The sequence below is a fragment of the Pyrgilauda ruficollis genome, unplaced genomic scaffold (assembly GCF_017590135.1).
Source record: "Pyrgilauda ruficollis isolate IOZ18807 unplaced genomic scaffold, ASM1759013v1 scaffold159, whole genome shotgun sequence".
NCBI lineage: Eukaryota > Metazoa > Chordata > Aves > Passeriformes > Passeridae > Pyrgilauda > Pyrgilauda ruficollis.
In genome coordinates, this window is record NW_024514654.1 from 538,066 (window position 1) to 565,413 (window position 27,348).

General features: G+C 50.4%; 1 protein-coding gene across 3 annotated transcripts; it reads left to right on the forward strand.

Moving 5' to 3' along the window:
• GJC1 (gap junction protein gamma 1) lies at nt 1-26,028 on the forward strand. 3 transcript variants are annotated; one of them, XM_041462015.1, is made up of 4 exons: nt 1-35; nt 19,578-19,691; nt 21,699-21,771; nt 21,902-26,028. In XM_041462015.1, the coding sequence occupies exon 4, from the start codon at nt 21,921-21,923 to the stop codon at nt 23,100-23,102; it is 1,182 nt and encodes a 393-aa protein (XP_041317949.1). In that variant the 5' UTR covers nt 1-35; nt 19,578-19,691; nt 21,699-21,771; nt 21,902-21,920; the 3' UTR covers nt 23,103-26,028. The 3 variants fall into 3 exon arrangements, with proteins under 3 accessions (XP_041317949.1, XP_041317948.1, XP_041317950.1); XM_041462014.1 differs by lacking the exon at nt 1-35 and adding an exon at nt 2,015-2,139; XM_041462016.1 differs by lacking the exon at nt 1-35 and adding an exon at nt 2,015-2,139 and having other exon boundaries at nt 21,702-21,771.
• The last annotated feature ends 1,320 nt before the right edge of the window (nt 26,029-27,348 follow it).

The following is a 27,348-nucleotide window of genomic DNA, read 5'->3' on the forward strand; positions in this document are numbered from 1 at the left end:
CCGAGGGGCCCCGGCGCCGCCACGGGCCGGACCCGGTGAGTGGGGGCTGAGGGTGCGGCGGGACCGGGCCGGGCCGGGCGGGGGCCTGAGGGCACCGAGCGGCGCCACCCGAGGGGCCGGAGCCATGGGAGACGGCGGGGGGCTGAGGGGACCGAGCGGCCGTTCCGGGGGCACCGGGAGGCGGGAGCCCGAGTGCAGCCGCGGGCCCAGAGGGGACGGAGCCGCGGCGGGCTGAGGGAGGCGGCAGCCCGGAGGGACCGAGCCGGGCGCTCCGGGGGGAGCCGGAGGCGCCGGGATGAGCCGGGCGCGCTCCGCCGCCGGTGCCGCCGCGAGGGGCCGGTGTCACCCCCCGGGTCCCCGCGTCCTCCCCGTTCCCCGCTGCCTTCCGCGCTCCGGGACGGGCCTCTCCGGGCTGTTTATCCCGAGGGAAGCGATGCCCGAAGGGCTTTCCCGGCCGGAGCGCCGCGTGCCCGCCCGCGGCTGCACGTGTCGAGCCCCTCGGTGATGAACGGAGCGCTGCCCGCGCTGCCGAGCGCGGGAACGGAGCGATCGCACCGGGAGACGCCACCTGTGTCACCCCGTGCCCACCTCTCCTCCTGTGTCATGCCAGTGCCCACCTCTCCTCCCTTGTCACCCCATGCCCACCTCCCCTCCAGTGTCACCCCTGTCCCCCTCCCGACTCCGGGGTGTCACCCCGTGCCCACCTCTCCTCCTGTGTCATGCCAGTGCCCACCTCTCCTCCCTTGTCACCCCATGCCCACCTCCCCTCCAGTGTCACCCCTGTCCCCCTCCCGACTCCGGGCAGGACGGGGCTCCCGGTGGATCCCCAGTGTCAGCTCCTGGAAGCAGCAGCTCCTGCTCAGAATTCCTTGTCCAGATAAACGCTCACAGCGCTGCTGGCAGCTGGAGCCAGCCTGCCTGGAGCTGACGGGCTGCAGCCGTGCGGTTTGGCATTGCTTGAGGAAATACTTCTCCAGCTCCAGGAGTGTTTGGACAAAGCTCTCAGACACGTGGGGGGATTGTTGGGGGTGTCCTGTGTAGGGCCATCAGTTTGCCTTGGTGGCCTTGTGTGTCCCTTCTCACCGAGGACATTCCGTGATTCTCTGTGCTTGACCCAAATGCAGCGCACCATGAGAAGAATCCTGCTCTTGTGTCAGATGAGAATTTTGGCCTCCGTGGGGCCTAACTTTCACCCAGCGTCATAAAATTTCACAGGAATGACATTTGTGCAGCTATTTTTACTGGCCTTTTAAAGGCAATTCTCATTTCTGTTGGTAGGAATTAGTCCTGACACTTTCTGGTCAGTGTGACCTTGCTTCCCAGTGAAGTGCTGATTTTGTTCCACCGTCAAATTAATTACAAATAGGAGATAGTTCATAGGGATTAATTAGGGCATGGATGTACCATATGGATTCTGGAGCAACAGTTGGTACCACCAGGTTCTGATTTTTCACTGGGTGTTTGGTATTTGGAAATGAGAGGGAGAGAAAAACCTTTCTATCTGACAGACCGTTGATTGTTGTTACTATTTCCATGTCTCCTGCCTGCTCTAAGTCAAGGATAATTGGTTAAGAAAAACCCCAAACTGTCCCTTCCTGTTAGAAATCTGTGTCCTGGGGATGTTCAATGAACCAGCTGTCAGTGCAGTTACCAAACCCTCCGTTCTTCAGGTCATTTAAGGGAAAAAGTTGTTGTTTTCTGTCAAGACTCGTGTTTAGGAAAACGCAAGGTGCCTTTCTCCGTATTTTTGCTACTTTCCAAGTCTGTTCCAAAGTTGTGCTTGTGCTTTCCTGAGAGAACAGGTCAGCTCGGCGCTGGAAAGCAGGATGGGTAAGGAGTTTTAAGAGGGAATTTGAGTCTTGCTGTGCAGTTCGACGCGGAGGGAAAGTCCCGCAATTCCAGCAGCGCTTGCATTAACTGGGGAGCAGCAGGGACGGAGCTCTGTGGTCACTGGTGGCTCCCTGGGGGTGGGCTGAGCTGTCACACATTCTGCTGCTGCCTGGCGAATGCGCCGAGAGCTCCAGCGAGGGGCTGGCCCTCGGTGACACCGGCTGCAGCAGTGGAGTGCTGGCTGTCCCCGCGGCTGGCACGGCGGCTGGCCGGGGCTCTGGGCATGGCTGCGGGCACCCAGGCAGCCAGGTAAGAGCTGAGGGGCTGGGGCTGGGCTGAGCGAGGGGTCTCTGAGCCTTTCTCTGCTGAGAAGAGCCCTTTTGCAGGGTATTTCTACAGATTTAGGAACTTGTCTGGCATTTCCAAACCGAAATGCCAGCAGGAGCACGGTGACAGGTCCCTTTGGAGGTTTCACTTTGCATGGAACTTGTTTTACAGGAGTGTCTCTGTTTTTTGGACTGTGCTGGAAGCGCAGCTGCTCCTTGGAGTTTGTTACCCAGCACCTCTTGTCTTTTTGAAATGGGTAAAACTCCTGTTTTACAGGAGTGTCTCTGTTTTTTGGACTGTGCTAAAGCACAGCTGCTCCTTGGATTTTGTCACCCAGCACGTCGTGTCTGTTTGAAATGAGTTTATCAAGGTTTGGATCAGTTGGAATGATGAAAAGTTATTAAAAACGTTTTGTTGACAGGCTGTTCCCTTACCTAAGGGTCTGACTGCCTTTGGTGCTTTTAGACTAGAGTTTGTAAGTTTGTCCTTCCATTGATGGAGGAGACTATTGAGTTATTGCTAATGAAAACATTTCCATTTACAAATCTAAGTGTTTTCTTTATTTATAGAACAATATTACAATTTTTGGGTTTTTTAAAACAACTCACAAGTCTGAATGCAGGATTCTAGACAAGGAATTGTCATGAAATCCTCTTTTCTAGATGTGTACCATCCTCAGCCGTTCATTAAGGGTCTTTTTTTGCCCCTCACTTCACAGCAAACACCCAGGTCATCACAGATAATGTGCAAGTGATGTAAATACTGGTAAATAACTGGAAAATTTGGGTCAAGGACTGAGAGCACAGTGCTTGCTTTGAACAAGGCAGAGAGGAGCCCCAAGAGGGTTGGGAATGTGAGGGATTCTAGGAGTCCCAGCCCTTGGTAGGGGGAAAGTTAAAACTCAGATGCTGGGGAAATTGAGATAAATTTTAAGAATTTAGCAAATATTCTGGTACACCCTGGAGAGTTTTAATTATAGGCACAGTTCTTCTAAAGAATTCAGTGGTTCTAAAGGTAATTGGTGTGGAAATTATACTGCTTAGGTGAAACTTTCTATTAAAAAGTCTTTTCTGGGTTTGGGTGGTTCCAGAGTTTACAAGAATCAGTTTCTTATAAGCTGTGAAATCTAATCACTGATGGAGAGTTTGTGATGAAATTTAACACCTAAATTTGTTGATTTAGTAATTTGCTGACTGCCAGCAACTTCTGTGAGTCAAAAAAATCCCCAGACTTTCCTCATCCACCACTTTTGCCAAGAAAAGGATGAGATCCAGTGCCTGAGGTTGTACCTAGGAGTGATCCAGCCACTTAGGATCAACAGAGCAGCTTAGGAACACCCAGTTAGGAGCTGGATAATCCAGAAGGTGCCTTCCTTGGGTGTGTGATGGATTGGGTCACTGAAAATTCAGTGCCTTCGTGCTTCTCAGGGGAGCTGAGAATCCAGAGCCACAAGGGCTTGGTGGTGCCTCTTCCTGTGATGCTGGAGAGTGAGCAGACCTCATGGAATGGTGAGCTTTCCATGGAGAGTGAGCAGACCTCATGGAATGGTGAGCTTTCCGTGGAGAGCTGCTGGAGCCCCACAGAGTGTGTGAGCCCAGGCAGACCCTGCTCACTCGGGTGAATTTTGGTGATTTGTGGTCATTGGCACCTGCAGAGGGGTGCTGGTTGAGTAAAGAAGTGATGGAATCAGGAGTTGGACTTGGATGATTTTTGTGGGTCTTTTCCAGCACAAGATATTCTGTGATTCTCAGAAGTCAGGCTGCAGCCTCACCACCAGCATGGAGCTGGGGAGAGGGGGCTGATCTTGGGGCTCTTTCCTTACACCACTTCAATTTTCAGCACCTTTTTTAAAGGTGGAAATCACAAGGTGCCTCTTTTGCGCCTCATCCTTCCTGCCAGGACAGGATTCCCTGAAGCCCAGCAGGAACTCAGACAAGGGTGGTGATCATTAAACACTTGGAGTGAAACCCTGGTGGATAATGGACCCCTTTGTTGTCCCTCCCGGGGGATGGGCACTGCTGCCTCATTAGGGGGAAGGTGATGCTTTGCTCCCACCCTGCTTCACAGACTTTGTGTTCTGTGCTGCCACTCCACAGAGTTCACTTGTGCTCCAGATTTATGTATTTTTAATCTGCTTAATAGGAGGCAAATTATTGCCATTAAAAAAGTTCCATTACAATTCCCTGATTTTTACGGTGGCTCTACTTTGTCCCTGCTGACATGCGGAGGGAATCACATCCCTGCCCAGCCAGTAGGGAGACTCCCAGAGTTACAGATGGCCCCTGGACCCCGCTGCCAGCCCCTCAGGGGTGGCTGCACAGCCACCCCTGTGTGCCCTGCTTTGGAAGGGAGTGAAGGTTTTATTGCAGGAGCCCCTGGCATTTATCAGTGTTTGCAGCTGCTCTCGGCAGTTCCCGTGAGCAGCAGGAGTGCAATTCCACTGTCCCGTGCTTGTGCCATGGAATAACAGGCTGTGCTTTTTATTGACTCAAATTGTGGTTAATAATGGTCAAAATGTATTAAATCACATTTTGCTTGCTGTGTTCAGTACCGCTCAGTACGTAAATTCCGCTCTTGAAAAAAACCCGTGTTTTTAAAATGCCAATATCACCAAATTTCCCATTCACTGCCCATTCTTGGTCCTGGTTTTGGGAGGCTCGTTGCTTTCCATTAAAAGCTACAAAGAGGAATTTATCTCCAAAATGCTTCTTGGAGGGGAAAGGGCAATGTTAGCATTTCCTTTTCTGACCTCCTCATACCATAAATATGAATTGTTATTGCTGCACGGGTAGTGACACACAGTTCTTCCCAAATTCAGGACTGCCTGGAAGATCTGGTTGGGATTTTTAGAAACTTGACTTAGTTTTGGCATAAAATGAAGATTTCAGGTGAAAGTTCCTGCATGTGATGTGGGATAATTGACATACTCAGCGTGTGGCTGGGCAGTTGTGACCTTACTGGTGATTCCTGGTGAAGGAAATACTGAGAATGGCAAAAACAAATCCCTTTTCCTTCTGCAAATATAGAGAACTTGGTTTCATACCTCACTACTGGCCAGTAATTCCTCAGTGATTCTGTTTCAAGGAAGAGTATGATTCCATTTCAAAGCAGAACCTAGGGTTTTAAGCAATAACACAAGTTACAAGGTTTTCTGGCTATAAATAAAAAATCTATATTTGGAAAAAACAAATAGTGTATTTATGGACAAAACTGTATAAAAGGAAATGTGATGGAAAAATTGAGTCAGATGAGCTGATGTATGAAGCATTTCCCTCTGGAGTCATTGGGCTGAAAAATGTTTTATATGCCTAAACTTGAACAGATGCTTCAGCACACACACACACACACAGTCCTCCCCCGGTTCATATTAGCAGTTCTGCTCATACCACTGTGATTAATTCCCAGACCAGCCTGGTTTAGGCTCTTTTCAGGGGGCTCCGGGGTATTTCCAGATCATCCAGGTACTTAAGCCATGCCTAGCTGTAAATAAGCGAGCAGCCCGGATTATTAGCGGGATTTGTTTCCAGCTTTGCATTAGGCATGTGTTTAAATGACTCACTGAGCTGGGATTTACATTTTTACACGGGAGTGAAGGATTTCTCTCTATTACCTTGCCTAGATGGAAATTGGTGGAGTCAGCCAGCTTTTTTGCCTAAACAAATCCATGAAACCAGCTTTGGGCTCTTACAGTTATTAGTTCCAGCTTTTTAGTTACAAATTTGTCAGAAAACAAGTCTGAGTGTGCGTGCCTGACCTCGATTGAGATACTGAGGAGGACTGAAGGAGGGAGGGAGGGAGCATCCATATGGATGACCAGCAGATTGTGCCTCGTGTCCTTTCCAGTCCCAATGTCGAATGCGCAGTCGGTGGCACTGGAGGAGGCTGACAACTGCATTGGATTATTTTCCATCGAGTCCCCACTCTGGTGTCCCGCCCAGCCATTAATCTGCTGTCCTGGGGTGCAGGGTTTGCCTTGTAAGTGGCTGTGCACAGCATTCCCTCTCCTTTGAACATCCCCAAAGTCTTCCCCAAAAGTGTCATATCTTGGGGACGCTTCTGTCCATTTCGCTTTTCTGATGAAGTAGTGTAGAAAAATTACTTCTGGGTCTGAGCATGGGTCTGGCTGTGGTGTGCCTGGGGAATGCAGCTCCTGCAGGATGAGGGATGGTGCTGGTGGCAGCAGGGGATGGAGCTCCTGCCCGCGGTGACATCCTGGCGTGAGTGGTGCAGCCCTGCCAGACTCGGAACAAGCCATTGCCTGTGAAGTTCTGTATCTCTCTCATGCTTAAAATAGTCAAGAGCCTGGAAGGGTGATTGTATGTCTTGTGTGTGCCCATGTTCCCTTGAGGGGGAGTTTTGACTCCTTGTTAACTCCTGGAAGCCTGGCTCTGCTGTGGATGCAGGGACAAGGATGACACCCAGCACTGCGTAGTCCTGAGGTTAGAGATGTGTCTGTAGGCAGGCAAGGGGGTGGGTGTAGGTTGTGCACATGGGGCTGGCCTTGGTGTCAGTGCATTTTTAATAGCATAAAATTAAAATAGTTAAAGTTCCTAATGTGTCTTTCAGCTGTGCTGCCCTGCATGCAGCATGTCCTCCTAAAAATCTAAAAATCTCCTGATTCTCAGGGTAAACATTGAAGTCGTTGAGAAATGACTGAATTTTACTTGCAGCAGATTAATTCACAGGAGTTACTCAGCTGGTGCTCAGATATGGAGTTAAACTATTTTGAAAGGAGAAGAATTTTCATGGTGGAAACTGTGATTCCTGAGATATTATAAAGCAAAATAAAATTGAAGTGTTTGGGAGGAAGCACATGGCGATCTTCCACAGAGCCATATGGAAATTATCTTTATTCCATGGTTCGTGTGAAGTCTTTGCTCCTTCTGGAGCTGACTTGGAGCCTCCTCCTCAGTGCTGTCCCCAGCTTGGTTTGTATTCCTCGCCTGTTCTTGCTCTCTTTGCAATCTGTGACCAAATCCTATCGATCCGGGCGTCTGCGGAATCCGATTCCCTGGAGAGCCGTGGACAGGAATAAATCATGGCTGCCCTTCAGGTGTTCCATTGCCCGGGGTCGTCTGGCACATGCAGAGTTCCAGGAGGCTGGAACTGAGCAGTGATTAACAGCCCCTGTACCAGTTCTGTTCCCTCTGGTGTCTGCTGGTGCCTCTCTTTCAGCTGGTTCATGGAGGGGCTTTTTCCCCAGCACCTGGAGCCACTCACTCCTGGCTCCTTCGGAGCAGCCACATGGATCAGATGGAATCTTGCCTGCTCCAGAGTTCTGTTTCTGACCTGTCCCATGTGGGGCTGCAGCAGAGCAGGGGAGAAGCTCTGGACTCTGTCAACATGCACTGCTTTGTGCCTACAGACTTACCCTTGCCTGAGGCACTGTTCCAGCTTTCAATTTTTGAGAGGTTTTCCTTCTCCAGGCTGCTCCAGGTGTCATAGCTCCCTGCCTGTTTCCCCCCTCTGCCTTCTTGCTTTTTTTTCACTGTCCTTCCCCCACCAGCCACTCCATATCTCTTCTCCCACCTCCTTCTGTTCTTCTCTCTTCCCATGACAGGAGCTGGGCAGAGTGACCAGAGCCACACACAGTGAGTGAGCCATGGGCACTCAGGGGGGACATGGCAGAGTGACCAGAGCCACACACAGTGAGTGAGCCATGGGCACTCAGGGGGGACATGGCAGAGTGACCAGAGCCACATGCCATGGATGCATGTCACAGGCACATGGTGGCACAGTACGTGTGCTGGGTGTGCTTGTCCTCTGACACTGGTGAAACACTGTTTTGGGCTGTGCTGAGCTGTGCCAGAGCATTCACAGAGCAGCCTGACAGCCCCAAGACCTCCTGCTTGCTGAGGCCATCTCAGGGCATATCTATTTTTAGGTGAAATTGAGATTTATTATTTTTATTCAATGTATGCATCACTTTATCCATGTGGAATTCCATCTGCCATTTTATTTCCAGGTTGCATGGACTCATATGGTCCCTTTGCTGCTCTTCATGGTTGCTTCTCCACCCCCCCTTGAATATTTCCTTCAGGTTGCTGGGTCACATCCAGACAGTGTCCTAGTCTGGCACAGCCAGCCTCTCGCTGTGACCCTTGCTCTGACTTCCCTCCCTTGCAGGAAATGATTGTTTACTCCTACTGCCTTGCCTCTCACCCATCTGTCTCCATACAGGGACAGTCCCTTTTCCAGTGGCCTTTTGGGGTCCCTACAGGAAGCCTCAGATGAGAGAGACTCTCAGAGGTTTAAACACAGAAGATCTGGAGCCCTCTGTGGGGCTGGAGGTGCCTTTCCAGAAACCACGCTGACTTCTTGTATTTATACAGAGAATCAACGCCCACTAATTCTGCTCTGTGGCATTAGTCCTGTGTGAATGTTGGGTTTGGAGAACTACACTTTGCCAGGATTTTCTTCACAACCCCTGTCTTGCAGAGTTGACATGGCAGTTGCCTCCCTGTCCCAAGACAATTTTAGAAATGGTTGTGCCGAGGCCAGGGGCCATCTCCATGTTCCATTAACCCCTTGGTGGATCCATCCAGCCCTTCCTACTGTGACTCCTCAGTTTGGCTCTTTGCTCTGTAACCTCCCCTCCAGTCCCTGCAGTGGGAACCAGTTTCCCATTGAGTCCCAGGGGAAAGGGCTGGCAAAGAGCCTGGAACTGTTCCTGGTGCTGTGAATTGTGTGTAAAGGACTCACATCGTTTTCCCTGGATGGGTTTGTCGTCTTTTAGTGACAATAAAGGTGAGCCTGTTCCTGATGGTGGCTCTCTGCAGGGACTCTGTCAAGGTGCAGGTGGGAATGGTCTGAGGGAATGGAACAGCTGAAGTGGGAATGGTCTGAGGGCTGGAACAGCTCTGGAGATGGGCTGGGAGAGCTGGAGGTGTTCAGGTGGAGAAGGCTCTGAGGAAATTTTATTGCGGCCTTTCAGCTTATAAAGAGACTTAGAAGAAAAACGGGGACTTTCTGCTGTCTCCTGTAGTGCCAGGACAAGGGACAACACTTTTAAACTGAGAGAGGACAGGGTTAGATGGGGCATTAAAATGAAATATTTTACCATGAGGGTGGGCAGGACCTGGCACAGGGTGCCCAGAGCAGCGCCAATCCTGGATCCCTGGCAGTGCCCAAGGCCAGGCTGGACGGGACTTGGAGCAGCCTGGGACACTGGAAGGTGTCCCTGCCCGTGACAGGGCTTTAAAGTCCCTTCCAACCCAAACCAGTCTGTGATTGTGTTTGGCAGAGTGGGTGCGATTGCCTTAATGAGGCAATCCACCAAACAGCCAGTGGTTCCTTATCAGGAGCAATCTTATCTGCAGCTAATTCCCCTTTGTGAGAGTGAACGAGCTGTGACACAGGAGATGCTCAATTACCCTTTGTTTTAAGAATGTTTTTGCAGGCAGACCTGCTGGGCTCTGTGTTAGGAAGTGGCCCAGCCCTTGGTCCTGCCAAACAGAGGTGATCTGCTGGCTCCTGGTTGGAGCATGGAGTTCACTCCGTGATTAACAAGATGTCACCAGCCTCCTAAAATCTTGGAAGCTTGGGAATGACAAGCTGGGGGAAGCTTGGCACTGTCGCCCTGACCGTAGTTGTGGCTGCAGTGGCTCGGTGGGTTTTTCGTGCCTCCTGCAGCCCCACAACACAGTGCACACCATCCCCTGGTCCCCTTGGTGCTCCCCTGTCAAGTCTCACGCCTGACTCAAGCACCAGGGAGGCTGTTCTGCCTTCAGTTTGCTGCTACTTGTCCCGATCTGTGTCGATAATAAGTCAGATTAAATCCTTGGCCAGGGAAAGCAGTCAGGTGGAAAAACTGACCCGTCTGCCACTGTGTGCTTGGTGCAGAGTGCCTGTCACTGGGAAAAGGGCTTCTGGCCTCCTTTCATAAAATAGGAGTTATTTCCAGCTGTTCTCAGGGGGAGAAGCCCCAGTTGGTGTGTGTGTGTTTCCCAGCTGGAGTGATGGAGCACAGGGAGTTCATCAGTGCTTCAGGTCTCTTCCCAAGGGAGTCTCAAAGTATTCAAGTCTTTCAGAAATGGACAGTTTTATGTTTCTTATTTCATTACAGGGAATTTTTTTTTTCAACAAATAAGTCTCTTAGTGAATCCATGCATATTTATATTCTAAATTTTATCTTTGGCAAAATAAAGCTGTTAAGACTCCTGTTGAACTCAAGCTGGAGTAACATTTTAATGCCAGTATGGCAATCTGCTGCCTTACTCTGCTCCTTGTCTCAGAATAAACTGTGTGTAAAACCAACTTTATTGAAACAAAACTCTTCAGCTGTTTCTGTGGTTTACCAGCAACTTGGGAGAAGTTGCAGCAGCAGTAGAGTGAGTGATGTGCTGGCTTGTTGTGGACCTGTTCTCTGGCAAGGTGCTGTCCTTGGCTGGCTGTCCCAATGCCATCCTCATGGATTGTTGTGCCATTTGGCACAGCTGGCTGCTGTCCTGCTCAGCTTGGTGCTCTCCACCTGGGGACATGCAGAGTTTGGTGAAGTCACAAGGGGCTGCAAGGCTCTCTTCTCCTCCGTGTCCCAATGGGAGCAATCCAGGCCCAGTCTGGCAGAGCTGTTCCAAGTGCTGGATGCCCTGAAAGCCCCAGCACGGTGGGGAGGGTTTGCAGTGGTGAGGCTTTGGTTTGCAGTGTCCTCCTCTCTCTCTGAACATCCTTCCCTCTCTGCAGAGCTGCTGTTGTAGAAAATGTGATGTGGATTTGGTGGAGTTGCAGGCTGAGGCGGTGGCTCCCACTAGACCAGACAGAGCTGGGGAATAAAACTATTTTTTTTTTTTTTTTAATGTAGGTCACAGAGAAGCAGCTGCCATGTTGCAGGATGGGTGACTGGGGAGGTTGTGGCAGACTGCGTCGGGCTGCGTGGTATCTGTTTCATTTACAAGCTGTTCATGGTAGTTTTTGAGGCTTATCTATGAAGCAAACACTGTTGTGGTTTCTCTTGACTGTCATAAGATGGTGGTGGGAGCATTAGGTGTTCATCCCCATTGATTGCCTCCCGCTCAGCCAAGTGAGAGCCTTTGATTTTGATGTACAGGAGCCGACAGAATTGCTCTCTTTTGGCTTCTCTCTCCTTTCCTGAAATGGCCGTGAGAGTGATATTTGGGTCAGCTGCCTCCAGTGTGTCATTTTCTTTTGACACTCATCCCTCTGAGCGCAGAGGAGGAGCCCGGTGGGGAAACGCTGTGGAGCTGTTGGTGCAGTGGAATCGGGTGTAGTTAAAGGGGTGTTGTGGTTGTTTGAATCACTAATCACATCAAGGCAGGGAGGTCTCTCTCATGCCTGACTGGAACAGTATGGCAGTGAGGATGGCCTTCCCTAGACCTTGCTGCCAGAGAGCTGGAGGGATCCAGGTAAGCACATGGATGCTGCAGCCTGTCCCGGGCTCCTGCTCCCCAGCAGTGCCTGTTCCTCTGTGCTTCCCAGGGATGCAGCACCCAGAGGTGCTCTGTGTTCTGTGCCTTCTTCCCTTTGGACCCTTGTGGGTCTGTCTGGGGAAACAGAATTGTTCCTCCTTGCCTTGCTGCAGGGCTCGGGGTCATAGTCTGAGTCTTGGGTGGGCCTAGGTGCTGCCATTCCCTGGGTGCCACAGGTGGGTTTGCATTGTCCAGGCTCTGCTCACCCCTGAGTGTCCCCAGGTGCAGCCCTGAGTGACAGTGCTGGTGCTGCCCTGCCTGCACAGGCAGAGTTTGCAGCAGGACCCTCTCCTGCCCTTTCTTTTCTTTCTTTTCTTTCTTTTCTTTCTTTTCTTTCTTTTCTTTCTTTTCTTTCTTTTCTTTCTTTTCTTTCTTTTCTTTCTTTTCTTTCTTTTCTTTCTTTTCTCCTTCCTTCCTTCCTTCCTTCCTGCCTTCCTTTTCTTTCTTCCCCTCTGCTGTCCTCAGGCAGAGTTTTTTTGCAGCAGGACACTCTTCCTACCCTTTCTTTCTTTGTTTCTTTCTTTCCCTCTGCTGTTCCCAGGCTGGTGAGTATGTCCTGAAAGGGGCTGAAGCCCTGGGATTTGTTGGCAGGTGTGTGCAGGAACGCCAGCCCCGATCCATCACACTCTCTCTTGAATTGCTGTTGGCCACTCAGGACCTGCCTTTTGTCATTCTCCTCACTGCAATTTTTCCATCTTTACCCTTCCATTTGCCATACTTGTTAAAATAACTGCTGGGAACACGGTTCCCAATAGGCAGCAGTACATTATTTTTAATATTTTAATAATGTATTGTTATATCATGCCAGTACCAGTACCACTGTGTGGCAGTTGTCCTGCACGGGCAGGAGGGAGGATGTCAGACCACAGTTTCACTTGCTTATGTGGCTCAAGTCCCTGCAACTTGTCCCCTCTCCATTATGTTCATTCTTACAGGAAGAATTGCTAAATTGCTTTGCTTCTGTTGCTGTTGCCCAGACTGTTCTCCATGGTGCCCAGGGAATGGTGACGTAAAACTGATACACAGAAAATTCCACTTAAACATAAGAAAAGCTTTTTTTACTGTGAGTGTGGTCAGATGTAGGATCAGACTGCCCAATCTGACTTTTCAATGCTTCTGTCTCTGGAGGTGTTTAATAGGATCAGGCTGCCCAGAGAGCTTGTGGTGGAGTTATTTAAAACCTGGCTGGACATGGGCCTTCCAACCTGCTGTGGTTGACCCTGCTTTGGGGTGTAAAATATGGTGGTTTAAACTACCAGTTATCAGAACATTGCACATGTCTGAAAGGGATGCATTTGGTACAAGGGAACTTAGGGGTTAAGCACCTTCAGAAGTGACTGAAATAAAGCTCTGTCACTTACAAAGGGGCTGTCAGAGCCTCAGAGCAGTCAGTGTTGGGATGTTTGGTCTCATGTTTTGTCAAGAAGTCTCATTGTATGTCTGAGCCAGGGTTTAGTAGCCCAGACTGAGGAGCAGTGGTGTCTCATTAGATGTTTTTGCCTGGTCCCGGAGCTGCTCCTGGGAAGGAGAGCTCTGGTGTTTGGGAGATGAGTGCTGGTTGTGTGTGACCATGGAAAAGCCTGCAGGATCCCTGTGGCGTGGGAGAACGGGAATTGCCAGCTCACACTCCGGAGTGTTCTGTGCACCTGAGTCCACTGAGGCCACCCTCACCCAGTCTGATGGTCACTTCAGCTGCTAGGAACAGTCTTTCTCAAGGATGCCCTTTGGATCTTTGGATTTTAAGGGTATCAGTCCCCAGCCCTGTTGTTTGCAGACAGCCTGGGCTGGCAGTCCAAGAGCTCAGGATCTGGTTAAACACTTGGTCTTGATTTCAGAGCAGCAGTGTTGGGTGTTTTCTCTAGTATGGCTTGAACTTCAGATTCAAATTATTAAAAAAAAATTAAAGTTGTCTTTAATTAATTACCTACCCTGTAATTCCTTGTTTTCAACATCCAGCTGAATTACACAGGGAAAGCTTTCCTGTGCTTTACTGATTTCACAGAATTCATAGAATTCACCAGGTTGGAAGACACCTTCAAGATCATCGAGTCCAACCCAGCCCCAACAGCTCAACTGAACCCTGGCCCCCAGTGCCACATCCAGGCTTTGTTAAACACACCCAGGGATGGTGACTGCACCACCTCCCCGAGCAGCCATTCCAGTACTTTATCACTCTTTCTGTAAAAAAGTTTTTCCTAATATCCAACCTGTATTTCCCTTGATGTAGCTGAAGACTGTGTCCTCTGTTTCTGTCAGAGCTGCCTGGAGAAAGAGACCAACCCCACCTGAGCACAGGCACCTTTCAGGGAGCTGTAGGGAGTGATGAGATCACCCCCGAGTCTCCTTCTCTCCAGGCTAAACAAGCCCAGCCTGGTGGGTCCTGCTGGACCTGCCAGTGCTGCAGGAGCCCATTCCTGCAGGAACTGCTCAAACCATCTGGGCTTAGTGGGGTTAAACTGTGGTGGAGAAGAGCTGTGAGATGTGTGAGGCTGGAGGAGATGGGAGAGGAAAGCACTGGTGGAGTAAACACTGGGTTGGTTCTGAGCTGCAGTAGCCCTTCCTTGGACTATTCCTCATCTGCCAGCAGGTTGTGGAGGAGGGGATTTGTTCCTGCTGCAGGCTCCTGTGCCAGCACTGTGCTGATCCCCAGGGTTTGGTGTTGGTGTGGCCCAGGCTGCCCAGGGAACTGGGGTTTCAGTGCAGGCTGAAGCAGCACACAGGTCTCTGACCACTTCGTTTCCTCCTTGATCACATTTCACATCACCGCAGCGCTGCCATCACCTGGGGGCTCCTTCTGCCTCCTGATACCTGGATCTGCAGGATGGCTGTGAGGAGCAGCCTCAGGCTGGTGTTAGGCTCCAAGAAGTGCCAAACTGGGAGCTCATTCTCCCAGTCTCTGAGCTGGAACACCTCATTCCCATCCTTCGGAAGGGATGCTGATTGCTGAGCGTGTGTGAAGGGATTCAGCCTGACACAGACCCCACAACAGGCCTCCAAAAATCTCATGAGGTGACAGAGACTGTACAGCCCAGTGTCCATTTCCCATGGAGCCTGTTGTCACTGCAGGCTCCTGCTCTCAGATGAACTCGAGCCAGGCTCAGCTCGTCCTGTGCTCGTTGTGCCCCGCCGGGACCCGCGCGTTCCGGGGTGCCCGCCCTGCACACGCTGCTTCCCGCAGCAGCACGCTTGCTGTAGGTGCAGCAAAAGCTGGTTTGGGCCAGCACAAAACACGTCGTGATTTCATTTGAATTTTGTCACTGCGGGGGAGTGTTGCTAAAATTGTCACTTGGCTTCCCATGTTAGCAGTACCTAGAGGGCACGCCGAGGCGACCGGAGGTTCATGTCTTAGCTGCAAATTCCAGTTTATCTGTAAGCTGAATGCTCGGGTGGGTATATGTTGATTTTCAAAAAGATACGTACTTGACATCTTTATTTTTTTGACAGCGCAAGAATCTTATTATATCCCTACCTCTTACCCATATTTTCCTGTTCTATTTATATCCCACACAGGATCTGTGGTCTCATAATTCAGCGTGGGGTTTTTTAGACTCGGGGGATTGGTCTGGGAATCAGCGGAGCCTTGTTAGCATGCCTGGGATTGGAAGGCACCATTCAGAAATGGTTTCCAAATTGACATTGACATTGTGGCTTTTTCCAAACCATTCTCTGCTGTTGCCACGTGAGCCCTGCCAGATGACAGAGGATTTACTTGAAAGAGCAGTGTGCTCTCCAAAAAGTCACAGTCTTTTCCTTCACAAATATTCTATAAGATTAAAAATAAAATTCAGTGCACTCTTCTTATTCCTTTTCATCTTTATTACTGAAAATAGGAGTCAAATTGGTGATGATTGAACTCACTTCCTTCACAGAGGATAGAAGGGTGTTAACTGTGAGTTCTCTTATCCCAGGGGTATCCCCACATCCTTGCTCTTGGGTCACTCAGGACAATGGACACTGGAATTGCTGCTCAGGGAATGCAGGTGGCATCAGCACAACGCTCACAACGCTCACCAGGGTTCAGGATGTGTTGGCCCCATTCCAGTGCCAGGTCTGACCACGGCTCTCTGCTTTCTTGAGCAGTAAAGTCTTACTTGTTTTCCAGGTTAAAAAAAAAAAAAAAAAAAAAAAAGAACTCCCATGCTTCCTCAAAAGTACTTGTAAATCATGTAATTTCTTACTTTTCAATGTAAATGAGATCTGAATGAATAATGCTAATTATTCATTCATCCTAATTCAAATACTATTTTAATTAGCCTGTGGGCCCAATTTTACTTTCATGCAGCATGAAACCTCTTTTGATTAACAACAGAATTGCCATGCATTTCTTCTTTTTTTCCCTGCTCAGCACATGTCTTTTTAAACTGCTTAAAAACAAAACAAAACAAATAAATCATTACTAAATTAATCAAATTTTATTAGCATGACCTGGGAAGACATAGTTTAGGGAGGAAAAAAGTCTTCTGTAGATATATTCATTTTCCTTAACAACTGCCTTGAGGCTACGAAGCCTTGTCTGAGGAGGTGCTGGTGAAATATAAAAATTTAGGGACCCTCCACCACTCCTACCATCAAAGGGCAGGGACACCTTCCACTAGACAAGCTCCATCCAGCCTGGCTTTGGACATTTCCAGGGATCCAGGGGCAGCCACAGCTGCTCTGGGCACCCTGTGCCAGGGCCTGCCCACTCTCATGGTAGAGTATCTCCAACATCCCATCTAATCATGCCCACTCACAGTTTAAAAGCATTATCCTTTGTCCTGTCACTACAGGCATTGATAAAATGTCCCCATTTTTCTTACAAGCTCCATTTGTACTGGAAGGTCACAGGATGGTCTCCCCTTCTCCATGCTGAATGACCCCTGTTGTCCCAGCCTGTCTCCACAGCAGAGGTGCTCCAGCCCTTGGAGCATCTCTGTGGACTCCCACCAACAGCTCCATGTCTGTCCCATGCTGGGGGCTCCAGAGAATTCCCCCCTGCCTGCTGCCACCGCTGCTTTGGATGCAGCCTGGGGGGCAGTTGGATTTCTGGACTGTTGCAGGTTTACATCCTGTTCTTCAGCCTCCAGTATCCCCAGGTCCTTCCATGCGGGGTTTCTCTCCATCCCCCCTCCCAGGTCTGTGCTGCTGTTGGGGGTTGCCCCAGCCCAGATCCAGGATCCTCCCTTTGGCCTTGTGGAAGTTCACGAGGTTGCCATGGGCCTGCTTCTCCAGGCTGTCAGGATCCCTGGGAATGGCATCCCTTCCCTGCAGGACATCAGCTGTGCCCTCAGCTTGGTGCCATCCTTGGACATGCTGAGGCTGTGCCCAGCCCCACTTCTGGCATTGATGGAATGACATGAACTGAGTCCTGGTACCACAGAAACATCACAGGAGAGCTTGGATTGGATTGGACTGGATTCACATGGATCTGCAGTCCAGCTCCATGATCCTCACAGGCTGCCTAGTGCTGAACCAAACCAGCACTCCCTGCACCCTCCTGCTCAGGTGCTTTGGGTGTAGCTGCCAGTTTGCACTGGGCTGGAGTCAAGGGGCTCCAGTTTGCACTGGGATGAAGACAAGGGGCTCCAGTTTGCACTGGGCTGGAGTCAAGGGGCTCCAGTTTGCACTGGGCTGAGCCCAGGCTGTGCCAAGACAAGGCCAGGAGATGGTTCCGAAGGTGTTTGGGATTCGACAGCCTGGAATGAGGCTGCCTTGACACCCACCTGGTGCTGGCTGTCCTGCCCTCCAGGTGCCCTCCATCTCAGGGGAATGGGGACACTGCTGGAGTGTTTTAGTTTCCTCCTGCCCCACTGCTGTCCCTGTCCCATCCAAGGGCTGGATTTGGAGCATTTTACAGTAACTGCTGCTCCACGGTGCAGTTCTTCCCACCCTGGGTGGCAGGAGGTTGTTGCTGTTTGAGGAGAAAGCTGAAAGGAGGTGAAAATTTGAATGTTAAAATGTTTAAATTCATAGCCAACCCCCCATGGGCTGGGAAGAGGAGGCGACACACGTGAGGGGCCATTCCCTGGCTGTATGTGAACACCAGCTGTGTTAACTCCAGAAATTCTTCACCTGAAGCTGATTTCTTTTTTCTCATGTACCTGCTCCAAATTCTTCTTCATTCTCTCTGGATGTCAGCGCCTGCAAAGCTTTAATTCAGGAGCCAGCCCACTGTCAGAGATAAGCCTCCTGATATTTCATCATGGATCCTGCCCGCTCCAAGGAGCCTCCTCCGCTGGAAGTGCTGAAATGAACTTATGACAAATACAAGAAATGAAAGTCTCTCTCAAGTGCACTTTCTGGCATGACTTAAATTAGCTGAAATTGCTGACATTCTGCCTTTCTCAGATGCGTGTCAGTGTCCATAGACTTTTCTTTCAAACATTGGAAAATTATTGAGTTAAATGTTGCCAGAAACAACAGATGCAGGCGCGTGGGTGTACGTTGGGTGAAGGTTACTGGGATGTGTCTGGGTGCTGCAGCACGTGGAGGAGAGGCAGAATGTGCCCCTCTAACCTTGGCTGATCCCACACAACGGAAGGACAGCACCGGAATTCCACTTGGAAGTTCTTGGGTTTGTACTGCATTGAATTTGGATGGGCTGAACCTTTCCAAGACTTAATGACTGTCATTTTACTTGAACCAAAACATTTCCTTAAAGACCAGGAAGTTCTTTGCCTGCTCCTGGGTCGTCCCATGTTTGTCCCAGCAGCTCTGCTCAGGACTAGGACTAAATAGACAAAGTGACACTTTCTTGGCAAAGAGAATCAACTCTTGGGCAGCTTCAGAGCTGCACAGCCAGGACCCACTAATTGGCAGGTCCTGGTTGTTAACCACAGGTTGGGTAAATCCTCCTGCATCCCAGGGCTGTGGGAGCCCCAGCATATGTCTGAACATAGGTCTGGCACTCTGTGCATTGATACAGCTGGTGGAATTTGGGTTGGGAATCACAGGAATGATTCCTGGGTTGTTTTTGGTACCTGTCTGCAGGTAGAAAATGCACTGTGAAAAGCTGGCATGTACCTTGAAGAAATTTCTTAGATAGGAGGTAGCAGCTTGTCTAAAAGTAAAGATTCTCTTACTGAAATCTGCACTCATTTCAAGCTTCCCTGTCCTTAACTCCTGAGGAATGTGACACTATATGAAAATTTAAAGGGTGGTTCCTGCTGTTACTCCAAATTTACATTGGCAACAGTGTTTAATTAATTTCAAATTTACTTAGTAGTTTGCTTTCGGTGAAAAGTGTGGCCCTGACATTTTCAGTGAATAAGAATTAGCCTCTTAAACTCCTTTGGTTTTGTCTCTTTTTTAGCTGATGAATCACGAGGTGTCAGTGTGGACATGCCTGTCCTGTCGGTGCCCAGGGTGATGAGATGGGCAGAGCAGTGTGGTGGGAGAGGGGTTTTGGGGTTCCTCTCCTCTGTTAACCTCCTGATCCAGATGTGGGGTTCACCTGCCTTTGCTGCCCATTGCCCTTCTCAGGCACGTGCAGGACCCCCAGATTCATGTGCCCCTCATCTGGACCCCAAATCTGAGTGGGAAATGCTGAATGTGGGGTGTCTGAAGCACTGTCTCCCACGAACACAGAACCTGAGTGGCAGAGCTGCTCTTGGGTGCCTTTCTGAAATGGGGGTGCCAAGCCCTTGCTGCAGAAAGGAGCTGCAATGGGACTGGAACCTCTGGTCTCTTTGCTTGTTAAAAATGTGTTATTTCAGCCAGTGCTCCCTGGAATGATGGCAGCAGGGTTGTGTTGAAGGGGAGCTTGGATGGAAGCCTTGGGAAGATTGCATGCACCTCTAAAAGCTGTTATCTGTGGAACACATCTGATTCAAACATGTCCTTCAGGGCTGAGTGCTGGTGGCCTGCCCACCTGAGTGAGGGCTGGGCATTTTTGTCCTAATTGGTAATTTTGATGGCACATCACGATCCTGACACGTTGCTGTTGGGATTCACTTTCATTTTCCCCCTATGTTTCCCAGCTAAACAAATTGATCTTTGTAAATCTCTCACTTTTAGGCGTCTTCCCTGTCCCTCAGCTGGTTTTGAGCCTCCTGTACCCACTCTCTGATGCTGGAGCAACTGCTGAAGGATGCAGCCGCAGGCGCCCGGGGCTGTCTCGCTAACAAGGAGGTAAGATCAGCCCCTGGCCGCTGATTGCAGTGACACAGCCAGGGCTCAATCCATCACCTGCACTGTGTCAGCAGCTCTCCCTGAGACCCTGAACCTTCAGGGGCCTCATTCCCTTCCCTGTTAACTGACACCCACAGCCTCTCCCCCTGTTACAAAACCCTGCTCTGCTGGTCCTGAGCTGCCCTGCGTGTGGTTCAGGCACTGGGGCTGTTCCGGAGGCCTCAGCCTCCCCAGCAATCTGTGTTTTCCTGTACTGGTGACTCTCATCTCCAGTTCCCAGCCTGAAAACTCATGTCCCATGAGCCCATTTTGTCAGCAGCCAGTCCCCAGTTGAGCTTAGGACGATCAGCCTGGCTGCCAGAGATTTTCAGAACTGCTGTAATTGTGGAACTGATCTTGGGCCTAATATGGGAATCATTTGTCAAGACTTTTGTTACTTCTGATCACTTAATATGGCCTTTTTTAATACTCTCCTATGCTAATTTTTTTTCTCCCACTGTCATAAAGTGATAAATCAAATGTCCTGCACACCCCATCCACACCATATCCCTGCTCTTGGCTTTTCAGTGAAACACTGAGTTCCACCAGAGGGAGATCACATTGATATCCTTTAATTCTGCATGCTTGCATCTCCTCACATTTCATTATTTTGCCTATGAACAACTCTGTAGTTACGTGGAAGAAGTTGAATAGTTCCAAGTACTGGTTTTCCTCCAGTCTCCTGGAATTTCTTCAGGTTAAGAATAAGAATTCTTAAGAATAAGACTTTTTAATTCTTGAAGAATAACAATTTCTTCAGGTTAAGATCAGAGTGCTGGAGCTTTGACTGGAGCTTTGACAAGGATCTGTCACCAAATGTTTTTCTGATGTAATAATTTCTTTTAATAATCTTTGTGTCAAACTGATACTTGACATCATCAAAAGTCTTAAAGATGCCTCATCCCCTGTTGCTCTAACAGTGTCCAACAGTTCTTCCTGTGTTTTATCAGTTTCACTCCTTGGAGCTCCAGGAGGGCCTGCAGTGTTGCTGGGGTTTGTTCAAAGTGTTGCCAGACAGGAGTTTCCAAGGCTGGGATTTTTACTGTTAGGATTGCAGATTTATCCTGGAGTCCTGGAATGGTTTGGGTTGGAAGGGACCTTGCAGCCCATCCAGTGCCACCCCTGCCATGGCAGGGACACCTTCTGCTGCCCCAGGTTGCTCCAAGCTCAGTCCAACCTGGAACACTTGAACACTTCCAGGGATCCAGGGGCAGCCACAGCTTCTCTGGGCAACCTGGAATCTGCAGGCACTGGAATTTGGCAGGGTTGCCCCTGGCATGCTGTGCCAGCCCCGCTCGGGAGCGTGGCCAGCCCCGGCAGTTCCGGGCTCGCTCAGCTCCTGCCAGCGCCGTCCCTTCTCCCCTCAGCCACCTACCACTCACTGCTGTGGAGCAGCTCTTCTAAAAGTTTTGACAGGTAACTCTTTCTAGCCAGGTTTTCATTACAAAATCCACACTGAAATCTTTCCTGAACCTGGGAGGAAGGTTTTGAGCCTCCCAGAGGGGCTGGACCCAAATCCATCCACAGGATGGTTGGAGCATAGTTAGGAATTCCTTGGCCCAGCCCTGTCCTTAGGCTGGCCCTGCAGGGTGACACTGCTCAGGCCACCAGGTTGCCCTGCCTTTGCATCACAGGCGGGCTGGGCCATCCCTTCCTGAATGAGGACAGCTGGTACTGCCCTTGGACACAACAGTGTGTCTGTCCCATGGGTTGTGGCTGAGACCATGGTTACCAGCCCAGGCTTTAACAAATTAAAATAAATCCTCTTGTCAGTGGTGGAATGTGGCCAACAGCACCCAAAAATCTCATGGGCGCTTGTCTTCCCATCAACTGTGTTTTGGAGTCTTCAGCTTTCACTTTAAATGTTTTGATCAACCTGTGACATCCATGTCTCTGTCTCGGGCTGGGGAGTAGCTTTGGGAGCACTTTTTAAATGAAATTATACTGAACTGCTACTTTTTCTTACAGCAGATTCCTCAAAAGCCTGCGGAGGAGACGTAGGATCTTCAAGCAAATTCTGGCAGCTGGATCCCGATAGCAGGTGGTGGTCACAAACATGGATGTGTGTTGGGTGTAAAAGTCAAGTTTTCAGACTCTCTTGGTTGAGTTTGAACCATTTAGGCTCGAGCTGATAAACTCATAAATATTTGGGGGTTCTGTTTGTTTTTTAGATAAACTCATTTGACCACCATGAGTTGGAGTTTTCTGACCCGCCTGTTAGAGGAGATCCAGAACCACTCAACCTTTGTTGGCAAAATCTGGCTGACAGTGTTGATTGTGTTTCGGATTGTCCTAATTGCTGTGGGAGGAGAATCCATTTATTATGACGAACAAAGCAAGTTTGTGTGCAACACGGAGCAGCCCGGCTGCGAGAACGTCTGCTACGACTCCTTCGCCCCTCTCTCGCACGTCAGGTTCTGGGTGTTCCAGATCATTCTCGTGGCCACTCCCTCTGTGCTGTACTTAGGCTATGCCATCCATAAAATCGCCCGGATGGTGGAGCACAGCGAAGCCAGCAGGAGAGCCAGGAGGAGGAGCTTGCCCATCCGCTGGAAACAGCACCGGGGCCTGGAGGAAGCTGAGGGTGACCACGAGGAAGACCCGATGATGTACCCGGAGATCGAGGTGGAGAGCGCCCGCGAGAGTAAAGAGAAGCAGAGCCCTGCCAAAGCCAAGCACGACGGCCGGCGGCAGATCCGGGAGGACGGGCTCATGAGGATTTACGTCCTGCAGCTCCTGGCCAGGGCCCTGTTTGAGGTTGGCTTCCTGGTGGGGCAGTATTTCCTGTATGGCTTCCAGGTGAGCCCCGTGTTCGTGTGCAGCAGGAAGCCCTGCCCGCACAACGTCGATTGTTTCATTTCCAGACCAACCGAAAAGACCATTTTCCTGCTGATAATGTACGGGGTGAGCTGCATGTGTCTGCTCCTCAACGTCTGGGAGATGCTGCACTTGGGCTTTGGCACCATCCGGGACACGCTGAATGCCAAGAAGAAGGAGCTGGTTGACTCTGGGACCTTTAACTACCCCTTCACCTGGAACACGCCGTCGGCTCCCCCGGGCTACAACATCGCGCTGAAGCCGGAGCAGATGCAGTGCACGGAGCTGTCCAACGCCAAGATGGCCTACAAGCAGAACAAAGCCAACATAGCTCAGGAACAGCAGTACGGCAGCAATGAAGGCAACATTCCCACCGACCTGGAGATCCTGCAGAGGGAAATCAAAGTGGCTCAGGACCGCCTGGACCTTGCCATCCAGGCTTACAACAACCAAAACAACCCCAGCAGTTCCAGAGGGAAGAAATCCAAAGCGGGCTCAAACAAAAGCAGTGCCAGTAGCAAGTCAGGAGATGGGAAGAACTCGGTCTGGATTTAACGTTGACTCAGTTGATAGGCTGTGTTTTTTTTCCCCTAGTTTATCATAACCAGCAGTCCCATGAATAATGGCTTCCATTAAGGGAATATTTGACTCTGCTGATTTTCAGGGATACCGTTGGCTCGTGATTCAGCCCCAGAAAAGGTTTATACACTGACTCTAGGACTTTAGAACTTTATTCTTTTGTCTTCCAAGTCAGGAGACAAATAGGTATATTTAATTCATTCTCATTGAACGGTTTATGCTGTATGTACAGTATTATAGTACATTTATTATGCACAATTTTTTTTGTATTTGTACACTGGATCTGATGTTACACTTTTTATATCAACAAGGACAAAGCAATGGATAGCCGTTAGCATTTTGTTAATTTTATTATTGTTGTCTGCAGTTATGTCATTGTTCTTCCTTGTTTTCCAAGTAAAACTTTTTATAAAACTTTTCTCTGCTGCGTTTCCAAAGTGCCTTGAACATGCAGAAGTGGAATCTCCGGGCAGCTCATGGGTGGGGAAAGATTTGGGAAACCTCTGTCAATGGTGCTTCTTTACTAAATTAATGTGCTGCTTGCAACCTGGAAGTGTCATCCCATAACCTCCTGTGTCCTACAGGCTCTTTCCTCTATGGAAAATTACTAATAGGAAAAATGTGTGTGTGTGTAGGTGTGTGTGTGTGTGTATGTAGGTGTAGGGAGCAGGAGTGCCACTTGTGGGGCAGAGGAGGCTCAGGGCTCCCCACACACCTTGTGCAACAGGAGGGAGGAGACACTTCAAATTCCTGCAAAACATCCAGAAAAAAACTGAATAGAAATGACTGGATCCAGTAAATCCACGTGTTTCTGTGAGAGTGAAGGGAAGAGAACTTTGTGAGGCCTCCTGTTATGTAACACCCTGTGCCCAAGGGCAGGCAGTGGTACCTTTTGGGGAGGATTCCTGTGCTTTCCAAACGAATGGGGTCAGATGGAGTCTGTGTGACTGTGGAATCCCTCCCTCTCCTGCAGCAGCACACACCAGCTGCCTGGGGAGTCTCAGCCCCTCAGAATATCAATGATTCTGCCTTATTCCAGACCCCTCTTCCTTCCATGCTGTCCAAGTTTTGTTCAGACACAGCAATATGTATAATTTAGCTTTCTGCTTGAGAGACCAGTCCGATCTGGCATTCTGTGGGTTTGGCATTAAACTTGAATTTACAATTAGCAGAAGGGGAGTGAGGGACTGATGCCTTTGGCTCTGTCTTTCTGGCAAGGAGCCGGCTCGGCTGGGAGAGACACTGATAAATGTCTCTGCTTTCTGCTGCTATTTATAAGGGATTCAGGACCTTGCTCTGCTCCCTTTCTTTTTTCAGGTCTCCATGCATTTTAATATCTTTTGGGGGCCTGTTTCAAGCAGGACTGTTCTGTTTCAAGGCTACCTCTGTCCCTCATCAGAGCTGAGTCAGGAGCAGGATTCCTCCCAGAATGTTTGAGGTGGGAAGGGACATTAAAGAGCATCTCCTTCCACCCCCTGCCATGGGCAAGGACCCCTTCCTCTATCCCAGGGTGCTCCAAGACATGTCCAGCCTGGCTTTGGACACTTCCAGGGATGCAGGGGCAGACACAGCTACTCCGGGCAGCCTGGGAGGAGTGAGGGATGAAGAGTGAGGCTCCATGGAGGACACAGATAAATCCCTGCCCTCTTCCTGTCCCTCAGAACATCCAGGGGCAGCACCCACATTAAATTCATTCCGGGGACATGAGCATGTCCTTGCTGTTCCCCTCTGCCCGAGCACCTCCTGTGAACGGGTGTTGTGCTGAGCTGTTTTGCTGTTTTCCCTCTGGGACACCAGGCAGGACAGGCATGGCTCCAGACTATCCCTGAGCAACCTGGAGAGCCCCTGCTGTGCCCAGAGCCAGCACAGCCCCCGTGGGAGCCCCTCTGGAACTGTGGGGACTCTGGGAAGGGAATTGCCCCCTGGCCTGTGGCACTGACCCCTGGCTGCTCCGGGGAGCAGGTGGAGGAGAGCCAGGGTGGTGTCTCCAAGGAAGTGAGAGTGACCCTGGACGTGTGTGGCAAGTGGATGTGGGCAGGGCTGGCCCAGTGAGCTGGGACTGGCTGTGTGGTCCAGGGCAGCTCAGCAGTTGTGCTCCTCTCACTGAACCGGCCTGAAGAAAGTCACAGTGATGAGCAGAGTGAGCTGAGTGTGCCCGGGGAGCTGGGTGGAAACCAGGTGTGAAAATACAAGGGAGAGACATTGGAGCCTGGAGAGAGCCAGGGCTGGTGGCCACAGTGCCCATCACCCCCAGCACTTCAGTTTCCCTGTTCAGGGTCCCAGATTGACATTTAACCCCGTGTGCTGCTTTGGGAACAGCCTTTCCCCAGTGAGAGCAGGGAAAATCCTTCTCACTGCTCTCTTCCCAAACTATAGCGAATTCCTATCGAGGACTTAAAGCAGGCTCCCACCTGTGGCTCCCTGGTTTTGTGTTGTTTCCCGGTTAATGACCTGTGTGAAGCTGCTGCCTCAGGGCAGTCCTGTAAATCCAGTAAATCCCTGTTCATGAGCAGAGTGTCCACAATATTCCAATCTCAGTGCTGGATTCATTCTGAAAATCCCAAGTAATGGAGTTGTTTCTGTTGCTGCTTTTTATTTTCGCTTTCATTGTGTACAAAGTGCACATTTGTGTTGAAGCTGAGAGTGTGTTGCTGGTCATGAGATCTGTCCCAGCTCTGTTCTGGCTGTGGCTGGTTTTGGAATATCAGACTTTGTTTTTCCTTTTGAAGAAACAATAATTTGCTTTAAAATGTTCTTGCTTTGGCTTAATTTAGACCATTTTGAAATAAACATCCAGGAGAGACTTGGGGACAAAAAATGCTGGATGGAATTTGGATTTGTGGTGACATTCTCTGGGTTTGGAAAAAAAAAAAAATTATATTAAATGCAGTGGATTACTCCAGTCTGAGTGAGATGGCTTCTTTTTTCCAGCAATAGAATATGGGGGATATTTAATTTGTCTTAGAGCCACAGTTTAGAATTTTTATGGATGTGATCTTGTTTATGTCAATAAAGAGTCGGCTCAGAATTACCTGTGCAGGGGTGAGAACAATGGCATTAGAAAAGGGAAAACCCACCAAGCTGGGGAGGCAGACCTCGGAAAGGGTGGAAAAGAGGGAAATAGAAAAGGGAAAACCCACCAAGTTGAGAAGTCAGACCTCGGAAAGGGTGGAAAAGAGGGAAATCTGCATTTCTGCATATGAAGGAGCAGGCGGGCGTGCCCAGTGACCCGGGCGGGATTTGCTGCCCCAGTTGGTGGCTGTGCCTTCACAGGGTGGCTCCGCTCAGTGTCCCTGCTGTCCCCTCGCTGCCAGCCCGATCTCGGGCTGCGGAAGGAGGCAGGGAGTGTTTGTCCTGCCCGCAGCTGGCAGGGAGCTGGGTTTGTTCCGGGGCTTGGAACAAGGGCTGTTTGTCCGGAGGGAGGAAAGGGCTGCGGGGCTGCCCTGCTCCCGGGCTGCTGGGCAGGAGGGGTGCTGGCCACCCAGGCCAGCTCCAGCACCAACAATTTCTCTTTTCTGCGCTGCCAGGGCACCCGAGCAGCCCACAGGCTGCCCAGGGAATGCCTCTGCCAGCTCCGTGCCTGGGAAGGGCAGCCCCAGCCTGAGCCAGGCTTCCAGTGCAGGGATAACAGGGGCCAGGTCTGGGCCAGCACAGCTTCCAGGGCAGGGACCACCGGGATCTGGGCTCCTGCTGCTCCCAGGCCCCCTGCAATCGTTACACACACGGTTTTGTCCCCGGGTGAGTCCCTGCAGGCAGCCACAGGCCCCAGCCCAGCCTTGCCCTGGTGGTTTTAGGGTCAGAAGCTTCTGTTGAACAGCGAATTCACAGTGAGAAGGACTGAAATTATTTTAACCACGGCTAAAGTGAGAGAAAAAGTGGGTCCAGCCCCAGTACCCTGCCCTGGTGACACATTTGGGGGGCAGTGGTCTGGTAGAAGCCCCTCCTGAGATGGTTGTGTTTGATCCTGTGCTCCAGAGAAGCAGCAGAGGTCAGAGCTGGGGTCACACACGCGCTGCAGGCTCGGCTCAGCGCCCCGGGCAGATGTGCACAGCTGCTGGAGGTGCCCCTGGGTGTCTGTGTAGCCTCCAGATGCTGCTCCAGGAGGGAGCAAAGCAGCTCCCAGGGGTCCCTGTCACATCTGCCAGCCCCGGGCAGATGCCTGGGGTGCCTGAGGAGCTCTCCCAGCAGCACACGTCTAGACGTGATCCCAGAGGAGCCTTTG